Source organism: Bufo gargarizans, chromosome 1 (genome assembly GCF_014858855.1).
Source record: "Bufo gargarizans isolate SCDJY-AF-19 chromosome 1, ASM1485885v1, whole genome shotgun sequence".
Lineage (NCBI taxonomy): Eukaryota > Metazoa > Chordata > Amphibia > Anura > Bufonidae > Bufo > Bufo gargarizans.
The window spans coordinates 418,061,166-418,084,409 of record NC_058080.1 but is presented as its reverse complement, the minus strand read 5'-3'; the positions used below and the strand labels follow the sequence as shown (position 1 = coordinate 418,084,409).

At 43.6% G+C, this 23,244-nt stretch overlaps 1 protein-coding gene across 1 annotated transcript in view; it reads left to right on the top strand.

Moving 5' to 3' along the window:
• Nucleotides 1–23,244, top strand: part of SLC24A2 (solute carrier family 24 member 2) — a 366,846-nt gene that overhangs the window by 125,065 nt on the left and 218,537 nt on the right. The window contains exon 3 of the mRNA XM_044286497.1: nucleotides 11,980–12,012. Within this exon, the coding sequence (XP_044142432.1) occupies nucleotides 11,980–12,012 (33 nt within the window). The remainder of the gene's footprint in view (nucleotides 1–11,979; nucleotides 12,013–23,244) is intronic.

The following is a 23,244-nucleotide window of genomic DNA, read 5'->3' as shown; positions in this document are numbered from 1 at the left end:
TAGACAAAACATGCCATTTATAATTATTAAAGGCATTTATTAAGTCTTCTCAATATAGGAAATGGTGAATATTCCATTGGGATAAATGTATGTCAATTAGCTGATCCTTTGACTACTTTACAAACAAGGCCCAATGTGTTGAAAGTCATTCTCAGAGTCTCTAGTTGACCTGTCCCAATACATCACCGTTCTGCTATAAAATCCCAGCAAAGTTCAAAGGAGTTTATTCTGTTTCCAAAGTTAATGCTGTGGATGCCAAATATATACAGGCATGTTACCTTTTCATCACACTATATCATGTGCTAACTGTAATTAAACACTTCATTGCCAAAGTGTTTACACCCCTTCCTTACCAGGCCAATTTTTACGTTTTAGCGATGGGCCTATCCAACTGCAAATAACTATCTTATTTCTGAGCCAACCTTGATAGTAGTTGATAGTATTTTTTACAGAACACATTAGACATTTCTTTTGTGCCATTAGATGACCGTTATGCTGTATTTTTTGCTCCATAAGACGCATTGGACCATAAGAAAAAAAATAGTTTTTCATCAGACCTCAGATCAGATCCCGATAAGACCCCCGTGCTCCATCAGACCTCTAAATCAGACCCCTATTTCTCCTCAGACTTTTGTATCAGTCCCCCATTCCTACCCAGATCAGACCCCTATCATACTCCGATTCCTCCTCAGACCTCTGTATAACACCCCCTATTTCTCCTTAGAACGCAGATCAAACCTCTATTACTCCTCCGACCTCAGATCAGACACCCATCGTACCTCTGTTCTGCCTCAGATCAGAACCTCAAGCTCCAATAGACAAAAACAAATATATAAACTTACCTCTATTCTACAGACTGCACTGACACTCACCACTCCTTGGTCTTCTGCCGGCCTAGCTCTGCATTGTGACTTGACATTGCACAACGTCAGGTCATAGTGTGCGCCCATGTGCACTACGTTCTGACAATGTACACAGTCAGGACACATGCAGTATGGCACCTGGAAGAAGACCAGGGAGGATGAGTACAGCCAGCGCAGTGCTACACTTATCGCTCAATGCAACTCCTGCATACTGACGGTCATGGGCGTCCGCTGAAATTTTTCCAGGGGGGAAGGGCATAATTTTATTGACATCCATGCTCTTCTTGTTTCTGAGAATGTAATGAAGCGGAGGGGCATATTCATTATCACAAAGTATAATAATGCATGAGCTGTACTTTGGCGGATCCAGAGCCTGGTCTCGGGAGGGGCACTTCCAGATTATTTTCTGTCCGCCGCCACAAAACAATGGTGCTTATAGAACAGACTACACAGTGTAGCAGTATACTGTATATTGTGGGGCACAGTGTAGAGGTATACTGTATATTGTGTGGCACAGTGTATGCTATATGTGTATAACAAACATATTTCACATGAAAACTTACAGTTACTTGGCTTGGCCCTTGGGGATCTCGGACGCCACTTCAACACTTTGGCCATGTTGTGTTTTATCCTAATGAGAAAGATTTCATAATAAGGATTTGGAGAAGATGCAGAGGGATAGCAGAGTAGGGAGAGGATGGTGCTGCTACTAGTGGGTCATACCATGGGGGAGTAATAAATCCCACCATAATGCCCCCCCCCCCCCAGTAGAACTAATTCTCCTTATAATGTGACAGTGCAAAAAATACCCCCTTGTAATGCCCCCAGTTGAGCTAATGTCCCCATAGTGCCCCCATAATGTGCCAGTATAAAATACCCTTATATAGTGCCCCCAGTAAATGCCTCCATAATGCTCCTCTCCCCCCTTCATCCTAGTGCCCCCCATAATGTACCAGTATAAAATGCCCCAGTAGATGCCCTCAGTGTCCCCCATAATTTGCAAGTATAAAATACCCCTTCTTAGTGTCCCCGTAGATGACCCCATAGTACTCCTCTCCCCCCTTCCTCATAGTACCCACCATAATGTGTCCCAGTATAAAATTCTACTGTACAGAGCCCCCATATAAAACACCCCTTCTTTGTGGCCCCCAATAATGTGCCAGTAATAACAGCCCCCCTATCATGTGCCATTAATAACAGCCCCCCATCATGTGCCAGTTATAACAGCCCCCCTATCATGTGCTAGTAATAACAGCCCCCTATCATGTGCCAGTAATGACAGCCCCCCCTTGTGCCAGTAATGACAGCCCCCCATTATGTGCCAGTAATGACAGCCCCCCATTATGTGCCAGTAATGACAGCCCCCCATTATGTGCCAGTAATGACAGCCTCCCATTATGTGCCATTAATGACAGCCCCCCATTATGTGCCAGTAGCCAGAGACCCCCATTATGTGCCAGTAGCCAGAGACCCCCATTATGTGCCAGTAGCCAGAGACCCCCATTATGTGCCAGTAGCCAGAGACCCCATTATGTGCCAGTAGCCAGAGACCCCCATTATGTGCCAGTAGCCAGAGACCCCCATTATGTGCCAGTAGCCAGAGACCCCCATTATGTGCCAGTAGCCAGAGACCCCATTATGTGCCAGTAGCCAGAGACCCCCATTATGTGCATTATGTGCCAGTAGCCAGAAACCCCATTATGTGCCAGTAGCCAGAGACCCCCATTATGTGCAAGTAGCCAGAGACCCTCATTATGTGCCAGTAGCCAGAGACCCCCATTATGTGCCAGTAGCCACCAGTATTGTACAAACAAAAAACACTTATACTTACCTCCTTGGCAGCGATGCGATGCAGGCCTCTTCCGACCTGTGTCCTGCGCTGTATGGCTCAGGTGGCGCGATGATGTCATTGTGCCAGCCTCTGATAGGCTGCAGGCACTAGGTCTGCAGACTATCAGAGGAAGGGAAAGGGACCCTCCCCTGCCTCAGCACAGTCATCTGTATCTCTGTCCTGAGGACGGCGATACAGATGACTGGAGATGAACGCTTCCACAATGGAAGCGTTCATCTCCCTGTACCCCGATTGCCCCCCCATGCGGACGCCCATGCTGACAGTATTCACACTGCTATTTCCCCCCCACCGACCCCCCTTGGAGGAAAAAAGTGTATCTAGTGGTGCAAGAAATATGGTAATATTTGTAAAAAAATATTGAAGGAAAGACTGAAAGTTTTGAATTATTATTTTTTCCCTTTTTTTGTAACTGTTACATAAGATTTCAAGACAAAACATTTGTAAAACCATTATTGTATATTTGTACTGTGAAAATAGATGCTACTTGTGTAAGGCTCTTTTCACACTTACGTTCGGATTGTCTGGCAGGCTGTTCCGGCAGGGGAAAAGCCTGCCGGATTCGTACTAACGTTTGCACACGTGTTCTGCCGGAAGTCTGCTCTGGCCCCGTTCACTATAATGGGGATGGGCCACAGATGTGTCCGCAGCACAGCAAACATACCAAGAGGCGGCCGGACAATCCTAACACCAGTGTGAAAGATGCCTAATTTATCTACTGGCTGGACTCAGTTTAGGACTTCAAAGGACTGGGGCACATTTTGGCAGTGACTATTTTTTAATAATGAGATGCCTCACCCCCCCCCCCTAACCTTATTCGTTTTATGGAAATGTGGATATTTTAAGCTTTTTTTTTTTTTTTTTTATAAATGAAAGAATATGCATGTAGTTGTATATTTTATACACAAAAATGCTATACTAATTAATATAATGAATACCTATATTTCTTTTATAAAGACCTACTGTGCTCCAGAACCATGCAGTGGAGACTGATAGCTTCATACACTATGGATTGGTCACTGCAGCACAGCTCCCATTCAAGTAAACCATTAAAGGAAACCTGTCACCATGATTTTGCGCATAGAGCTGGGGACATGGGCTGCTAGATGGCCGCTAGTACCCAGGTCCCATAGCTCTCTGCGCTTTTATTGTGTTAAAAAACAGTTTTGAGTGATATGCAAATTACCTGATATGAGTCCTGTAGCCGGAGATGAGTCAAGCGGAAAGGAGCCCAGCACCGCCCCGCGTCCTCCGAATCTCCTCCTTGCCGGATGACGTCACAGAGCTGGAGCGGCGAAATCTCGCGATGCGCGAGCTAGCGCATGCGCAGTGTCGGCATCATGTTCATTCCCTGTACTGGCATCAGCACAGGGAACGAACTACGCATGCGCTAGCTCGCGCATCGCGAGATTTCGCCGCTCCAGCTCTGTGACGTCATCCGGCAAGGAGGAGATTCGGAGGACGCGGGGCGGTGCTGGGCTCCTTTCCGCTTGACTCATCTCCGGCTACAGGACTCATATCAGGTAATTTGCATATCAATCAAAACTGTTTTTTAACACAATAAAAGCGCAGAGAGCTATCGGACCTGGGTACTGCAGATGTGCTAGCGGCCATCTAGCAGCCCATGTCCCCAGCTCTATGCGCAAAATCATGGTGACAGGTTCCCTTTAAATGCAGTATATACAATTACATTTACTGTGTACAAATTCAAGGCAGGTGTAAATAAACTTCTAAGCAGTCTCTCACTTTAAGGCCTCTTTCACACGACCGTTTGGCTTTTTCAGTGTTTTGCGGTCCATTTTTCATGGATCCGTTGTTCCGTTTTTGGTTTCCGTTTCTATTCCGTTTTTCCTTTCCATTTTTCCGTATGGCATATACAGTATACAGTAATTACATAGAAAAAATTGTGTTAGGCATAACATTTTCAATAGATGGTTCCGCAAAAACGGAATGGATACGGAAGACATACGGATGCATTTCCGTATGTGTTCCTTTTTTTTGCGGACCCATTGACTTAAATAGAGCCACGGAATGTGATTTGCGGGCAATAATAGGACATGTTCTATCTTTCAACGGAACGGAAATACGGAAACGGAATGCATACGGAGTACATTCTATATTTTTTATTTTTTTTGCAGAACCATTGAAATTAATGGTTCCGTACACGGACCATATACAGAACGCAAAAAACGGCCCATAAACGGAGAAAAAAAAGAAACTGTTGTGTGAAAGAGGCCTCAAGGGAATTCTGCTAGTTTCAAGTTATCCCCTATCCAGAGAAAGAGGCTAAGTATTAGATCAGTGGATGCCCTACTGCTGGGATCTGCACGGGGTCCCATACCCCCACACAACCCCCTGAAATGAACAGAGCGACAGGTCCAGCAGGTACACTGTCTATGAGACCATCTGGAAATAGCTGTAATATCCCTTTAACTAGTCATTTTCAAAGAAGCGAGCAAGCAACAGTATAGAATGCAATGGCATTGCAAACAGTAGCCGTGTGCATGCCAACATTTTTTTTTCAAACACCTATAAAAATGTCTGATCCTTGTCCGCAAAACTGACAAGAATAGGACATGTTCTATATTTTTTGCAGAGCCACAGAATGTACAGTGTGCTGTCCACATGAATTGGTCTGCAAAAAATTTTGAAAAATACGGTCATAAGCTTGAGGCCTAAGTTGTATGAAAGTCACGTGCAAATTACTAATAAAGTTGCCATGTGTAGTGTCAGGGATCAGAGAGGAAGGAAAGAGGGTGCACTCTGACTCCACCCTCAACCCCTGTCCCTGCCTACTTACACTACCTGCCCTAGGCGACGGGGCGTAACTGGGCGACGGTCCCTTACTTACGTAAATGCACAGAGGAAAGATACGGAAGGTCAACAAGCCAAGGGTCAGAACCAGGAGAAGCGGTAGTACAAAAGGAGCGGGCAAATGTAAAGTCAACAGTCAGAGCCGAGGTCAATCCAGGAGAGCTAATACGTACAAAGGATGAGACGAAGTCGAGGTCAAAGAACGAGCCGAGGTCACAAGGTCAGGAGGTCAATCAGAACAAGCAGCCGCAGACCATTACAGTACCCCCCCTTTTACGAGGGGCCACCGGACCCAAGCCCTTGGGTACAAATCTCCCAGGATGCTCATCATGAAACTTCTTGATTAGCCTCGGGGCGTGGATCTCAGTAACTGGGACTCAAGACCTCTCCTCGGGTCCAAAGCCCTTCCAGTGGACAAGGTACTGCCTGGAGTTTCGGACCTTTCTAACATCCACAATTCTGGAGACTACAAACTCCTCTTTATCGTCAATTTGTATGGGAGAAGAAGCTGACTGCGATGGAACAATGGGTGGAATATATATTTCTTAAGCAATGATTTATGGAAAACATTATGAACACGAAATGAATCCAGCAATCTCAATCTAAAAGATGCAGGATTAATAACGCCAATAATCTCATTTCGCCCAACAAACCGTGGCGCCAGTTTCCTAGAAGACGCCTTCAGCGGTAGATTCTGAGTAGACAACCAGAGCCTGTCCCAAGCTCAAAATTAACCCCCTTAGAACGCTTCCTATTAGCCATCAGTTTTTTTTGTTCTTGGGCTTTTTTCAGGTTCCCTTGGACCCGTGCCCAAACTGTGCACAGTTCAAAAGTTACTCAGCTTCAGGATTAGATGAAGGTATCAACGAGCTAGAGTTAAATCGAGGATGGATTCCAAAGTTACAAAAGAAAGGGGAGACCCCAGTAGAAGAATTCACACGGTTATTTATAGCAAATTCCGCCAATGAAAGATATTTTACCCATACATGTTGATTTTCAGAGATGTAGGATCTTAAAAATTGCTCAAGAGTCTGATTTAGTCGTTCCGTCTGATCATTAGTCTCGGGGGGAAAAGCAGACGAAAAGGCCAAAGGAATCCCAATTTTCTGCAAGGGGTATAGCCGAGGATCCCTCCTCTCTCCAACACTCCGGTGGGTAATTAAAGGTCGCAACAATAGTGAAGCCCAGACTGCCACTGTAACGTATCTCTGATAAAACGCATAAAACAATGGTATGCACACTTCGGTATCGCCCTATAAAAAATCTATAAAAACAGTTAGCTAGACTCTTAGCACTAGGAAGTTTACTCAGAGGAACGAAATGTGCCATCTTACTAAATCAGTCAACCACTACCCAAACCACTGACTTACCCTCAGAAGACGGCAGGTCAGTAATAAAATCCATAGAAATATGCGACCAGGGCTTACTGGGAATGGGTAGTGGTTGTAACTCTCCGGCAGGACGTGTCCTAGGAGTTTTGGATCTGGCGCACACTTCACAAGCAGATACATATGCATTAACGTCTCTTAACAAAGTAGGCCACCAGTATGATCTGGAAGCCAACTCACGAGTGCCTTCCATGCCAGGGTGACCACATAAAACTGAATCATGACACTCACCCAACACCTGGAGCCGAAAATGCGCGGGAACGAATAACTTATTTGAAGGTGTATATGCAGGCGCTAGATGTTGAGCTGATTCAATATCAGAGGCCAAATTAGAGGATTATGATGCCATGATGATATTGGCTGGAAGGATGGGTTCCGGAGGGGTATCGGAAGACTGAAAGGCAGAAAAACTTCTTGACAAGGCATCGGCCTTTATGTTCTTACTTCCTGGCCTGTAAGTAATGGAAAAATTAAATCGAGTAAAGAATAATGACGAGGGTTTAGACACTTAGCGGACTCAAGAAATAACAAATTCTTATGATCAGTAAGAACGGTAATTCTATGTTTTGCCCCCTCCAAAAAATTTCTCCATTCCTCAAATGCCCACTTAATAGCTAGCAACACACGGTTCCCAATATCATAATTCCTTTCTGTAGGAGAAATTTTTTGGGAGAAAAAGGCACAGGGTCTGAGGTTAGAGAAGTTAGAGGGTCCTTGGGACAATACTGCCCCTACTCCATACTTAGAGTCATCTACCTCAACCATAAAAGGTTCCTCCAGATTTGGTTGAATTAAGACTGGGGCACCACTAAAACTTCTTTAAGATTCTCGAAGGCTTCAATGGCTTCCTCAGACCAATTGACTACATCCGCCCCTTTCTTGGTAAGATCTGTTAACGGTTTCGCGATAATGGATTTTTTTTTTATAAACTTACGATAATAATTGGAAAAAACCAAAAGCGCTGTAAGGCTTTAAGGGATTATGGCCTCACCCACTCCTGGATTGCCCGTACCTTCCCAGCATCTATTTTGAAAGAATCAGGAATGAGGACATACCCAAGATACAGAATCTCCTGTACTCCAAAAATGCATTTCTCAAGTTTACCGTAACTGATAATTGGTTAACTCTTAAAATGTCTAGTACTAGTCTTATATTTCTCACATGCGAGTCCCAGGTGGGAGAAAAAAATCAGAATATCATCAAGATAGACAATTAAAAACTTCCCAATGAATTCCCTGAAAATGTCGTTCATGAAATTTTGGAAGATGGCTGGGGCATTACTAAGCCCGAAAGGCATAACTAGGTATTCAAAATGTCCCTCAGGAGTATTAAATGCCGTCTTTCATTCATCCCCCTTCTTAATTCGGATTAAATTGTAAGCTCCCCTCAAATAGAGTTTGGAAAACCAGGCAGCTCCTAAAACCTGATTAAACAGGTCGGGAACTAAAGGGAGGGAATATTGATATTTAACAGTGATCTTATTTAATTCACGGTAATCAATACAGGGTCTCAGTCCTCCGTAATTTTTCTTAACAAAAAAGAACCCCGCACCCATTGGAGATACCGAGGGCCTAATGTGCCCCTTGTTCAAACTCTCTTTAATATATTCCCTCATTGAATTTAGTTCGGGACCAGATAGATTATAAATTCTTCCTTTGGGATATCGGGACCCGGATACTAATTCAATAGCACAATCATACGGTCTATGGGGTGGTAATTCTTTCAGCTCGGATGATGAAAACACATCAGCATAATCTCTAATATATGGCGGAAGGGTTTGGGATACAGTATGAACCCCTGCTAAAATGATCGATAAACAGGACTTACACTGAGAACCCCATCTTTCTATCTCACCAGTAGCCCAATTAATAACCGGATTATGTAATTGTAGCCAGGGCATACCTAATGCTACATTTACGGGTAGATTCTCAAGAATTAGGAATAAGCATATTTCAGTGTGGAACACACCTACCGCAAGAGAGATCTCCTGGGTACAAAATTTGACCGTACCACCCGCCAGGGCAGTGGAATCAATGGCTACAATGTTCACTGGGTGAGGAAGTGTTAAATTTGGAATTCCTATTTGGATAGCGAATTTACGGTCAATAAATTTAGATGCTGACCCGGAATCAATAAAGGCGTCACCGAAACCCCTGATTCCCCCCAGAGACACAGTAATAGGAACCAGCAGCTTTTTTCTTACCACCCCAGGGAGTACCTTGTCTGTTGAGCCCTGTTGTTTGGGTGGACCTCCGGAAGAAGGGATCTTAGGGCACTGTCGGACCCAGTGATCGGAACCGCCACAGTAGAAGCACACTCCACGACGACGACGCTGCTCTTTCCTAGTCATGCCCAGCTGCATGGGTTCATCAGAGAAGCCTTCGGATTTTGCTATCACCGGACCCATCTCCATCTTGCGAACCATCTGTGGAACAACAAGGTGTTCTCGCTGTCGTTCACTAACCCGTCGGTCTAGCCTAATTGCTAACGACATGGTTTGTTCTAAGGTTTCGGGGGGTGGATAACACACTAGCATATCTTTGAGGGTGTCAGACAAACCGGACTTAAATTTACTCTTGAGGGCTGGTTTGTTCCACCCGGAGGGAACACACCATCTATGGAATAAGGTACAGTACTCCTCAACCAGACGGTCAACCTGTCTGAGGGATTTCAGCTGGGTCTCTGCTACCATAGCAGGTCAGGTTCGTCATGTAACACACCTAGAGCCTTAAAAAATGCGTCAACGGATCTGAGGCATTGCAAATCAGAAGGCAAGGAGAATGCCCAGTCCTGGGGATCCCCCTGTAATAAGGAAATAATGATCCCAACCCTCTGTTGCTCAGATACAGAGGAATAGGGATGTAAGCGAAAAAAAAGCTTACAGCTTTCCTGAAACGCCAAAAAGCTTCCACAGTCTCCAGAACATCGGTCAGGAAGCTTAACGTGGGGTTCCATACAGGTAGGTGCTGCTTGAGCAGCGACAGGAGGCGCAGGAAGATCACGAGCAATCTCTTGTGCCTGTAATCTCTTCCCCCAATTCCTGAACTTTATGGGCCATATTCCGCACGTGGTCAGTCAGGCTCTGTAAGGGATCCATAGTAAAAAACTTTTTAGGCCTGTGATTCTGTCAGGGATCAGAGAGGAAGGAAAGAGGGTGCACTCTGACTCCACCCTCAACCCCTGTCCCTGCCTACTTACACTACCCGCCCTAGGCGACGGGGCATAACTGGGCGATGGTCCTTTACTTATGTAAGTGCACAGAGGAAAGATACGGTAGGTCAACAAGCGTAAGTGGGGAGTGAGGGTCATGTGACGTGGCCAGCGTCACATGACAGACAGACAGACAAGTCGAGCACCGAGTGATCAGCTCGGCGCTCAAGGCAGACCTAGGAGCAGGGAGACTCCCAGCTAGCCAAGCCGCCCTGGGAACGAGGACGAACACAGATCCTCACTCCCGAAGCTAAGCAGCAGGTCTGCGGCTGACGGGAGACCAAGTGCGCCTTCGGTGCCCTGTTACAGTAAGTCATTCTACGCTTGAAAATGAAGATGATAAGTGACAATATAAGAAGTGCAGCCATATTGGCTTCTCAGAAATTCATAATAAAAGTGCTACCTTTTTGTTTCTTGCAACCTTGTCCCTAGTAGTATAACTAAACCCTTAAGACCCAGCTTACTTTGGCCTTCAGGTTCAAACGTTTTATGGTTTTTTTTGGGTCACATTCCAAGTTTTTTTTACTTTGTAAAGCCGTTGTTTTATTTTTATTTTATTTGCGCTATTATATGGTACATATAATTTAATGATGAACTAATTTCCCCTATTGTTTTTAAATTTTTTATGTCATGGACTGTACGGTATAAATAACACGTCAGTGTTATTCTATGTGTCAGAAAATTACAACAATATCAAATTTATATAGCATTTTATGCTTAGTACTTTTGCTGAATAAAAGCATGTTTCTTTTAGCACTACTATCTCAGCCCGATAACTTTTTAATTTTTACATTGATGTAGTCGTAAAGGGGCTTGTTTGTTGATGTACAAGTTGTATTTTTGCATACAGCAAAGCAGCCTTTGTTTTTGTGTTTCTTTTTCACACCGTCCATTATCTTGGTCAAATAATGTAAGGCCTTTTTCACATCAACATTATTGATGTTATACGAGCAGAACAATGAAATTATGGACCTACTGGATTTGGCACATAACTGATAAAGGCCTCATGCACATGACAGTTGTTTTTTGCGTCCGCCAAAAAAAACCGGATGCGGCATCCGTTTTTTTTTGGAGGATCTGTTTTTTTCCACAGATGCCTATCCTTGTCCGCAAATGTGAAAAAAGTAGGTAATGCACAATTTTTTTTGTTGAAGGGACACACGGACAACGGACGCGGAACACAAACGGATGAACTATCAGCTTTTTTTTTGCTGACCCATTGAAATGAATGGGTCCCCATCCTATCCGCAAAAAAACGGAACAGAGGCTAAGAAAAACAACTGTCGTGTGCATGAGGCTGAAAACTGAGCCAAACAGATCCCATTGACTGTAATGGGATCTGTCTGATTTCTGTCTGGGAGTCTGCTTAGTTAGTCGAAAAAAATCCTGCGTGCAGTGTGAACAAGCCCTTATCTTTTTCTATGGGTTTTTACTGTTGTACCATATAACTATCTCGCTTACACCAACCCCGCTTATTCCTTGAATGTGTTCCTATCCATACTTGTGACAGTGAGTGAGCATTCTGAGAGGAGTCTGGCATCACTGTCTCAGGAAAAACCAGTGGATGACTTTTCCTGTCCTAATGGAAAGTGGCAAGTCCTTCAGAATGTGAAGGGTCAGCACCATGATGGGAAGCACTTAATATACATTATTTTATGGAGCTAACAGTGATTTATTATTCCATGTGAAACCTTGTTCAGATTAATATTTTAAGAGGACTAATATATGTATTGGCTTAGAATTTATTTGCCTCAAAATTTGTAAAAATGTGGTTCTACAAATGTTTACTTTTGAAACTATGCATTGCTTATCATTATTATACATAGATATATATTATACTTTTTATTTTTTGCAGACTTGGACTGAGACGTTACCATCCCCTAATAAGGTTAGTCTCTAACATCAATGTTCTGCCTATACTACAAATCACAGTGTAGAGGACTGAATTTGAGAAACTAGTAAGAAAAAACTATGGAGAACTATGGAAAGCCTGGAGTTAAGAGGTCTTCATTTGTCTTTAGATGTAATTTTTTGTTTTCTTGTGCCTGTTGTGCCCTTTTTGCAGCAGTTTGTGGCAGTAAAAAATTATTTCCTCAATACAATATATACTTTACATATATATACAGTATATTCACACACTGCAGGAAGAAATCCCACTGAAATGTCCCTTTGCTAATGGACATCCATCTTCCCAACAGCATAGTGCTGCACTAGGAAGACATGCTGGGGTGGGAGGTGCTGTGCATCTGCCCTCACTGCTCATCACAAACTGGGCACTGTACACTAGTATGTTTAAATGAAATATATATTTTACACACTTGGTTCCTGCTCACTGATCAGTGTGGCCAGCGTGTCAGTGATATCTTCTCTTGTACTCCAGATGCGCTAAGTGTAATTAACAAGCTGACAGGAAAGATGCCTGAGTGAGCGGTAAGTGCTTGCTACTGGCAATGCAGGGAAGCAGGGGGAAGCTGTTATACTGTATATAGGGACAGTTATAGTATATAACCGCATTGCCAGTAGCGAGCGCTTACTGCTCACTCAGGCATCTCTCCCAACGGCTGGTTCATTACGCAATGCGTCCGGAATACAGGAGAAGATATCACACTCATCAGTGAGCAGGAACCAAGTGTGTAAAATATATATTTAATTTAAACATATTTGTGTTCTGTCCCCAGGCTGTAAGGGGGCAGTGAGGGCAGATACCCAGCACTTCCCATCCCAGTCCGTCTTCCTAATCAGTGCAGTGCTGTATTAAGACAGATGTCCCTTAGCAATGCTTATTTGAGAGAGCACTGCTAAGGGACATGTCTGCCCGATTTTTCTACTATAAATAAACAATTTCCCTATATAAAGTAGAAAAATGTTCCCTATCTCTGTCCCTACACATTTAAAAAAAAAAACATTTGGCTTATAGAATTATTTAAATTATCCTTATTATTATTTGATTACTTATTACCATCAGGTGAGGGTCAAAAACACAGAACAGGTGCAGATCTTTCCTTATCTCTGAAGGATTCACTCCTGGTTTTGGCTCGCAATACTAGGCCTTAAACACATTCTACCACACTTTTTCCTTCTACTAAATTTTCCAATAATATGCTTGGATACAGCTCTCTGTGGAAAGCCAGCTTCTTTAGCAATGACCTTTTGTGGCTACCCTCCTTGTGAAGGGTGTAATTGACTGTCTTCTGGACAACTGTTGAGTCAGCAGTGTTCCCCATGATTATTTACCATTCTGAACCAGACTGAGAGATTATTTAAAGGCTTAAGAAACCTTTGCAGGTGTTTTGTGTTGATTAGCTGATTAGAATGTGACACCATGGGGGACATTTACTAAGCATTTTGCGCCAGAATAATGCCATCAAATGCTCCAAAAAGAATGGTGTGTTGATTTGCTCCAAATATATCAACAGTTTTCTGCTGAATTTTCACCATAAAGTATGAATCACAATGTCAAAGTAAGCGAGGCTATCAAATTGGCACATATTACGCCTCATCATTCTCTTATCAGGAGAAATGGCTCAAATTGTGGCAGACAATTAAGCCAGATTATGTGGTGGTGTTATGTGTAAAAAGTCGCATTTATGGTATAAAGATGCGGCTTTTTGTCAAAAAGTCACATTTATGAAAAGAAAAACCAACTTGTTGTGGGAACAAGTGATAGGTGAGTATTAGAACAGGGTGCATTTATTTTTTCAAATATGAGCAACAGGGTTCTCTCAGTATAGTGACATTCAACAAAAACAAAACAATACAATAACAAAAACGTCCCGAGGCAAAAGTCGCAATTTACCAGTGGAAATGTCTCAAATATGCTTCAAAATTTGCAAATGTGTTTCAAAAGTTGCAAGTGCAGTCTGGCATGGGTGGCTAAAATGGCACATTTTGATTTAAAAACTGTCACAAATGCCAATTCACAAATGCCAATGTCACAAATAGAGATAAATAGGCGAATAATCAAGTTCATATTTAAAAAAGTACATTTTAAAAGTTGTGTGCGCCTCGTACGAGGTGAAACAAATCACCACTTTTGTTTTGTAATGTTAGTATTTTATGGCGCAAATTATGCCATTTTATTGAATGCATCTGGAGCCAATCTGTATCGTTCGCGTGAAAGAGACCTTAGGCCTCTTTCACACAAGCCAGTTTTCTGCACGCCTCATTTCTGTGTTGCGTGAGAATAACAGCATGTTCTGTATTCTGCAGTTTTCATGCAGCCCTGGCCCTATAGAAGTGAATGGAGCTTCAGTGAAAAATGCATTGAATCCGGATGCAATGTGTTTTTCACTGATGGTTGCTAGGAGATGTTGTAAATCTTCATTTTTTTTAACGTGCTTGTAAAACGCATCAAAACTGATTGCACCCATGCGGGGGGGAAATGAAACACTGAACACAATTACAGATAAAACTGACTGAACTTGCTTGCAAAATGTTGCGAGTTTCCCGTGTCGTTCGTGCGAAAGAGGCCTTACTCTTCCCTGACTTATGTGGTTAGCCTGGTTATTCATCAATGTCTTCATGTCCTAGTCTAAGTTCTAGTATAGGTTCAAGACTACATGCCATGTTTCTACGTTTCAATGTCTTAGTATGTTTTGTTGGCAGTTCTACTTTACACCAGTTTGATAAATGACCCCATATGTCTTAGTTTGTCCGGATCTGTCTGTGTGCGCCATGCATTAGTTCCTCAGGGGTTTAAGGCAGTGTATCAGTGTTGTCTGATATGTTCTCATTAGAATTGAGCTAATCAACCGTCGGCTCTCAGATTTTATTATTATCATTTATTATTAAAGCGCCATTTATTCTATTACGCTGTACATATGAAAAGGGGTATACATACATAATACAGACAATTGCACTAAGCATGAACAAGATAAATTACAAACTGGTACAGAAGGGGAGAAGGCCCTGCCCATGAGAGCTTACAATCTACATGGTATGGGAGAAGGACACAGTAGGAGAGGGTAAAGCTGGTCATGGCGGTATAGCAGCAGCAAGGTCACTGGTTGTCGGCTTGTCTGAAAAGGTGGGTTTTTAGGTTTCTTTTGAAGGATTCCACTGTAGTTGAGAGTCTGATATGTTGGGGTAGCAAGTTCCAGAGAATGGGGGATGCATTGGAGAAATTTTGAAGGCGCTTGTGGGAAGAGGTGATAAGAGGAGAGCAGAGAAGGAGATCTTGTGAGGATCAGAGATTACGTGTGGAGATATATCTGGAAAGTAGCTCAGAGATGTATGGAGGAAACAGGTTGTGTACTGCTTTATACGTATTTGTTAGAATTTTGAACTGAATTCGCTAGGCAATGGGGAGCCAGTGAAGGCATTGGAGGAGGGGAGAGGCAGATGAGCAATGGGGTGAAAGGTGGGATAGTTGGGCGACAGAGTTGAGGATAGATTGGAGGGGTGCTAGAGTGCTAGATGGAAGGCCACTAGGAGGATGTTGCAGTAGTCTAGGCGGGAGGTGATGAGGGCATGTACAAGCATTTTTGCAGACTCATGGTTGAAGAATGCACAGATGCTGGAGATATCTTTGAGTTGGAGGTGGCAGGTGGTGGAAAGGGCAAGACGGACAAGAATAGGACATGTTCTATTATATTTGCGGAGCAACAAATGCGGACAGCATCTTTTGCAGCCCCATTGAAGTGAATAGATCCGCATCCAAGCCGCGGAAAAAGCGACTCGGACCCAAACAAGGTGCATGAGCGTATTGTGTAAAACTGAAATAAATTTTAAAAAATGGACATATTAGATATCACCACGTCCATAACGAGTGGCTCTACAAAAATATCACCTGACCTTCCCCCTCGGTGAACGCTGTAAAAAAAAAATAAAAAAAAAAAACGTCCCAAAAAATGTTTAATATTGTAAATGTGTAATATTGAACGATCAAAAATGAGCTCAACTGGCAGAAAAAAAAATAGCTTTCAGAAAATGGAGACATTTTTCAAAAATGCTTTATTATGTAAAACTGAAACAAAATAATAAAAATTTAAATATTTGGTATCATCGCATCCATAACGACCTGCTCTATAAAAATAACACATGACCTATTCTGTCAGATGAACGCCTTAAAAAACAAAAAATAAAAATGTTGCCAGAACAGCTGTCACAACCAGACATCTGAGAAGCTCTGACAGATGCCTTTCAGAACCTCCTCCTTGAGCTTTCTTTGTTTTGGTTTTCAGTTCCTCATCTCGTTAGCCTCTCTCAGCTGTCATGTAGTTGGACTGATTGCATCCCTTTAAATTCCTCCCCATAATGCATTAGTGTGCGGTTTATACAACTTCCTGGAGTGTGTGTGCATGCTGATCCTATTTCCCAGTCTTCTACAAGAAAAGTGTTGTACATTCATTTGTGATTTTCTGTTTGCTGGATCCCAGGTGACCCTGACTCCCTCCGTGTCTAGTGTAGGGAGCCGGTGGTCGTGTCCCCTCACTATTGTAGGGTGTTCAGGTGTTATACAGTCGAGGTACGAGGATATGCGATCATCTACCATTGGGATGTTCGCATAGGCTGAGCAGTCAGGGAGAGTGCCAGGTCTTATGCAGGGGTCTCCCTTTTTGTTCCTTAGTTTTGGATCCAGTGAGTCATATATTCATTTTGTATTGTCTTGTTTCCTGTACACCTTCCGTGACATTATAAACCACCAAAACCGTCTCAAGCATGGATCCGGTTTCACTTTTGACTGAACGCTTCCAGGGTCTTTCATTGGAGGTAGCTGATCTCCGTAAGACTCTTTCTCAGTTTCTAGTGACCGGTTCAGCTTGCGTTCATGGAGTTTGTTCTGAGCCTAAGATCTCGCTCCCGGATACGTTCTCCGGGGGTAGTGAGAATTTTGTGCGTTTCAGAGAGGCTTGCAAACTCCATTTTCGCCTTCTTCCCCATTCCTCTGGTGATGAGGAACGGAGGGTGGGGATCATTATATCGCTGCTATGGGGTAACGCTCAGTCGTGGGCCTTTTCGCTGCCGGTGGGGGCACGGCCCCTCCGTTCAGTGGATGAATTCTTTTTAGCCCTGGGTCAGATATATGATGATCCAGATCGTGTTGCTTTGGCTGAGTCTAGACTACGTCTGTTATGCCAGGGTAAACAATCCGCAGAGATATACTGCTCAGAATTTGCTGCACTCCGAAGTCAATTTTGCCATGGTCTTTCAGAGGGATTGAAAGATGCATTTGCCTTTCATGAGAGGCCTATCTCCTTGGACTCTGCTATGTCTCAGGCCGTTTGTATTGACAGGCGTCTTAGAGAGAGAGGAGAGATCTCTCCTTCCTGTCATACTCAGTCCCAGGACAATGCAGCGGTCTCATTCTGTGCGCAGGGGTCTCAGTCGCTGTCAGCCCCTTCTGAGCAGGAGCCCATGCAGCTGGGGTTGATTGCCTCTGACAATAGAAGATTCAGCCCGCATGGAAATGTTTGTTTTTGTTGTGGAGGTATAAATCATTTGGCAAATGTTTGTCCCTCTAGGAGATTCAGGCAGTTTTCTGGGAGTAATAAAGAAACAAAAAGGAAAAAATGTTTTAAAAATGTTCCATCTGTTACTATTGGCAGGGTTGAGGCGGAAATTGAAGGTTTTCCGTTTGCTTGTAGTTCCCGTTTTCTCCTGCCTGCCAGGGTGGCGCTAGAGAGCAAGAACATTTTTTGTGAGATTTTTGTAGATAGTGGAGCAGCTGTCAATCTCATTGATAATCATTTTGCGATAACTCATGGTTTCCAGGTATGCACTTTGGGAAAGGATATTCCTGTTTTTGCTATTGATTCCACTCCACTTTCTCAGAAATCATTAAAGGGCATAGTTCACAATATTCGTTTAATTGTGAGTGATGCTCATGTTGAGGATGTGTCATGTTTCGTCTTTAGCGGATTACCTACTCCTCTTGTGTTGGGGCTACCCTGGCTCACTAAACATAACCCCACCATTGATTGGCAAGCGAGGCAAATAAATGGTTGGAGTGACTTTTGCAGAGAGAATTGCCTCACGACATCTGTTTCTGAGGTTTCTACTAAGACTGTACCACCTTTTCTCTCTGAATTTTCGGATGTCTTCTCTGAGAGTGGAGTTTAGGATTTGCCCCCGCACAGGGAGTACGATTGCCCTATTAATCTCATCCCATGCGCCAAGCTGCCTAAATCTCGTTTATACAATCTTTCCCAACCTGAAAGGGTCGCTATGCGTGCTTATATCTCTGAGAGTCTGAGAAAAGGACACATACGACCCTCGAAGTCACCTGTTGCCGCTGGTTTTTTCTTTGTTAAGAAAAAAGATGGTTCTTTTTTTCTTTGTTAAGAAAAAAGATGGTTCTTTGTTAAGAAAAAAGATGGATTTCAGGGAGCTGAACAGTATCACTATTCGTGACCCTTATCCGCTTCCTCTGATCCCGGACCTGTTTAACCAGGTTGTTGGGGCTAAAGTCTTTTCCAAATTAGATCTAAGAGGGGCATACAACCTGGTCAGGGTCAGAGAAGGGGACGAATGGAAGACGGCCTTCAATACCCCTGAGGGCCATTTTGAGAATTTGGTTATGCCTTTTGGTTTGATGAATGCCCCAGCCGTTTTTCAGCATTTCGTGAACAGCATTTTTTATCATTTAATGGGAAAATTTGTATTAGTGTATTTGGATGACATTTTGATTTTTTCTCCTGATTTCAAAACTCATAAGGAACACTTACGTCAGGTCTTGCTCATCCTGCGGGAGAATAAATTATACGCGAAGCTGGAAAAATTTGTGTTTGCGGTTCCAGAAATTCAATTTCTGGGGTTTCTTCTCTCCGCTTCTGGTTTTCGCATGGACCCCGAGAAGGTCCGCGCTGTGCTTGAGTGGGAGCTTCCTGAGAATCAGAAGGCGCTGATGCGTTTTTGAGCTTTGCCAATTATTACAGGAAGTTTATTTTGAATTATTCCTCTGTTGTTAAACCACTCACTGATATGACCAGAAAGGGGGTAGATTTTTCTTCCTGGTCGGTAGAGGCGCGTAAGGCCTTTTCTAATATCAAGGAGAGTTTTGCTTCCGCTCCCATCTTGGTACAACCTGATATTTCTCTACCCTTCATAGTTGAGGTTGATGCTTCTGAGGTGGGTGTGGGTGCGGTCTTGTCTCAGGGTTCCTCTCCTGCCAAATGGCGACCATGTGCCTTTTTCTCGAAGAAACTCTCCTCCGCAGAGAGAAATTACGATGTGGGAGATAGGGAGTTGTTGGCCATCAAGTTGGCTTTTGAGGAATGGCGTCATTGGCTAGAGGGAGCCAGACACCCTATTACCGTGTTTACTGACCATAAAAATCTGGCCTACTTGGAGTCAGCCAAGCGTCTGAACCCGAGACAGGCCAGATGGTCTTTGTTCTTTTCAAGGTTTAATTTTGTTGTCACGTTCCGCCCTGGGGTTAAGAATGTGAAGGCAGGTGCCCTGTCACGTTGTTTTCCGGGAGGTGGGAATTTTGAAGACTCGGGTCCCATTTTGGCTGAAGGTGTGGTGGTCTCTGCTCTTTATCCTGAATTGGAGGCAGAGGTGCAGGTAGCCCAGTCAGAGGCTCCTGATCTTTGTCCTCCTGGGAGGTTGTTTGTGCCTCTCACTTTAAGACACAAGATTTTTAAGGAACACCACGATACTGTCCTTGCTGGGCACCCTGGGGCAAGAGCCACAGTGGATCTCATCGCTCGGAGATTCTGGTGGCCTGCGCTTCGTAAGTCGGTTGAGGGTTTTGTGCTCGTGCCAAAGTCCCTCATTCACGGCCATCAGGTCCTCTCCTTCCCTTACCCATTCCTTCCCGTCCTTGGACACATCTGTCCATGGACTTCATAACCGACCTGCCTCGTTCCTCGGGGAAGACTGTGATTCTGGTGGTGGTGGACCGTTTTAGCAAAATGGTGCATTTCATCCCTTTTCCTGGTTTGCCCAATGCTAAGACGCTGGCGCAGGCATTTATTGATTACATTGTCAAATTGCATGGTATTCCTTCAGACATAGTCTCTGATAGGGGCACGCAGTTTGTTTCCAGATTCTGGAAGGCTTTCTGTTCTCGCTTGGGGGTTCGGTTGTCATTCTCTTCTGCTTTCCACCCGCAGTCGAATGGCCAGACAGAGCGCGTCAATCAGAATCTGGAGACATAGCTGCGCTGTTTTGTGGCGGAGAATCAGGAGGATTGGTGTTCTTTTTTGTCCCTTGCTGAGTTTGCTTTAAATAACCGTCGTCAGGAGTCCTCTGATAAGTCACCATTTTTTGGTGCATATGGGTTTCATCCGCAGTTTGGGACTTTCTCGGAAGAGGGGTCTACTTGGTTTACCTGATGAGGACATATTCTCCTTGTCTTTGTCATCTATTTGGCAAAATATTCAGGGTAATCTAAAGAGCATGAGTGAGAGATATAAGCGTGTGGCAGATAAGAGACGTGTGCCTGGTCCGGACCTGAATGTTAGTGATCTGGTGTGGTTGTCTACCAAGAATATCAAATTGAAGGTTCCCTCCTGGAAGTTGGGTCCTAAGTTTATTGGGCCTTACAAAATCCTGTCTGTCATCAATCCTGTTGCCTACCGTCTTGATCTTCCTCAGACTTGGAAGATCCATAATGTTTTTCATAAGTCCTTATTAAAACCTTATGTTCAACCCATTGTACCCTCGCCTTTGCCTCCTCCTCCGATTATGGTTGATGGGAATCTTGAATTTCAGGTCTCTAGGATTGTGGATTCTCGTGTTGTCCGCGGTTCTCTCCAGTACCTCGTTCATTGGAAAGGTTATGGTCCTGAGGAGAGGATGTGGGTCCCAGTGACGGACATTATGGCCACTCATCTCATCAGGGCTTTCCATAGGTCCCATCCTGAGAAGGTGGGCTCTGAGTGTCCGGAGTCCACTCTTAGAGGGAGGGGTACTGTCACAACCAGACATCTGAGAAGCTCTGACAGATGCCTTTCAGAACCTCCTCCTTGAGCTTTCTTTGTTTTGGTTTTCAGTTCCTCATCTCGTTAGCCTCTCTCAGCTGTCATGTAGTTGGACTTATTGCATCCCTTTAAATTCCTCCCCATAATGCATTAGTGTGCGGTTTATACAACTTCTTGGAGTGTGTGTGCATGCTGATCCTATTTCCCAGTCTTCTACAAGATAAGTGTTGTACATTCATTTGTGATTTTCTGTTTGCTGGATCCCAGGTGACCCTGACTCCCTCCGTGTCTAGTGTAGGGAGCCGGTGGTCGTGTCCCCTCACTATTGTAGGGTGTTCAGGTGTTATACAGTCGAGGTACGAGGATATGCGATCATCTACCATTGGGATGTTCGCATAGGCTGAGCAGTCAGGGAGAGTGCAAGGTCATATGCAGGGGTCTCCCTTTTTGTTCCTTAGTTTTGGATCCAGTGAGTTATATATTCATTTTGTATTGTCTTGTTTCCTGTACACCTTCCGTGACAACAGCCTTTTTCTGGTTATCTCACCTCACAAAAAGTGTAATATCGAGCAATCAAAAATCATATACTGATACATTACCAAAATGGTACCAATAAAACTGTCACCTTATCCCATAGTTTCCACAGTGGGATCCCTTTCTGGCAGTTTCTAGTGTAGGGGTGCATCAGGGGGTCTTCAATTACATGGCAACTTAAAATTATCCCAGTGAAATCTGTCCTCCAACATCCATATGTAGCTCTTTCCTTCTGCGCCCTGCCATGTTCCCACACAGCAGTTTATGACCAAATGTTGGGTGTCTCTGTAAACCGCGGAATCAGGGTAATAAATTATTGAGTTTTGTTTTAAAAATGTCTTCTCTATTTTCCTTTAATTCTTGTGGAACACAGAAAGGGTTAATAACGTTTGTAAAATCATATTTGAATAACTTGAGGGGTGTAGTTTCTAAAATGGGGTATTATATTGGTAGTTTCTATTACCGTGTTTTTCGCCCTATAAGACACACCGGCCCATAAGACGCACCTTTTAGAGGAGGACAATAGGAAAAAATATTTTTCATTAGACCTCAGATCAGACCACCAATCAGACTCCAAATGTTAAACAGACCTCAGCTTACAGCCCCAATCAGACCCCCAATGTTAATAAGATCCTCAATCAGACCTCAGATGATACCCCCATGCCTCAGATCAACCCCCCAGCCTCATGTATGCATCCCCAGCCTCATGTAGGCATCCTGTAGCCCCCAGCCTCATGTATGCAGCCTGTAGCCCCCTTAGCCCTTATGTATGCAGCCATCAGCATCATGTATGCAGCCTGCAGCCATCAGCCTCATGTATGCAGCCCCCAGCCTCAGATCAGATAAAATAAAAAATACACTTGCCTCTTCTGCTCCGGACACCACAGCTCCTCACCTTCGGCGCTCCTCCTGATCTTGCTGCCGCCGGCTGCGCTGTGATGCGATGAGCACAGCGCGAGGTCACAGAGCTCCCTCACGCTGTGCACAGAGCCTTTACCGCTTCCTGGTCCTCTGGTACTAATGAGTGCTTTCATAATGGAAGTGCTCATTAGTATTCACCCCATAAGACGCAGGGACATTTTTACCCCACTTGGGGGGGGTGCGTCTTATGGGGCTAAAAATACTGTATGTAAGCCCCAGTGACTTAATAACTGAATTGGTCCTTTAAAGCCATACTCACACATCCATGTTTTGGCCAGTGATTTCCATCAGTGATTATGAGCCAAAACCAGGACATAAGGTATGAGGGAAAGATCTGCATCTGTTCTGTGTTTAGAGCTACACCTGGTTTTGGCTCACAATCACTGATGGAAATTACTGACCAAATAACTAACGTGTGAATGAGGCATAAAAATTGGAAATTTTCTTAAAATTTTTGAAAATTGAATCTAAAATTGTACTCCATCTAACATCCCCAAAAAATAAAATGACATTTACAAAATGATGCAAATATAAAGTAGACATATGGGAAATGTAAAGTAATAATTATGTTATGAGGTATCGCCATCTTAAAAGCAGAGAAATTGAGATTTTTTAAATTGCTAATTTTTCAAATATTTTGGGTACATTTTAGATCTTTTTTTATAAATAAAGGTGAAATAGATTGATTCAAATTTACCACTGTCATGAAGTACAATGCGTCAGGAGAAAACTATCTCAGAATGGCTTAGATAAGTAAAAGCGTTCCATTATACTAGTTATTACCACATAAAGTGACA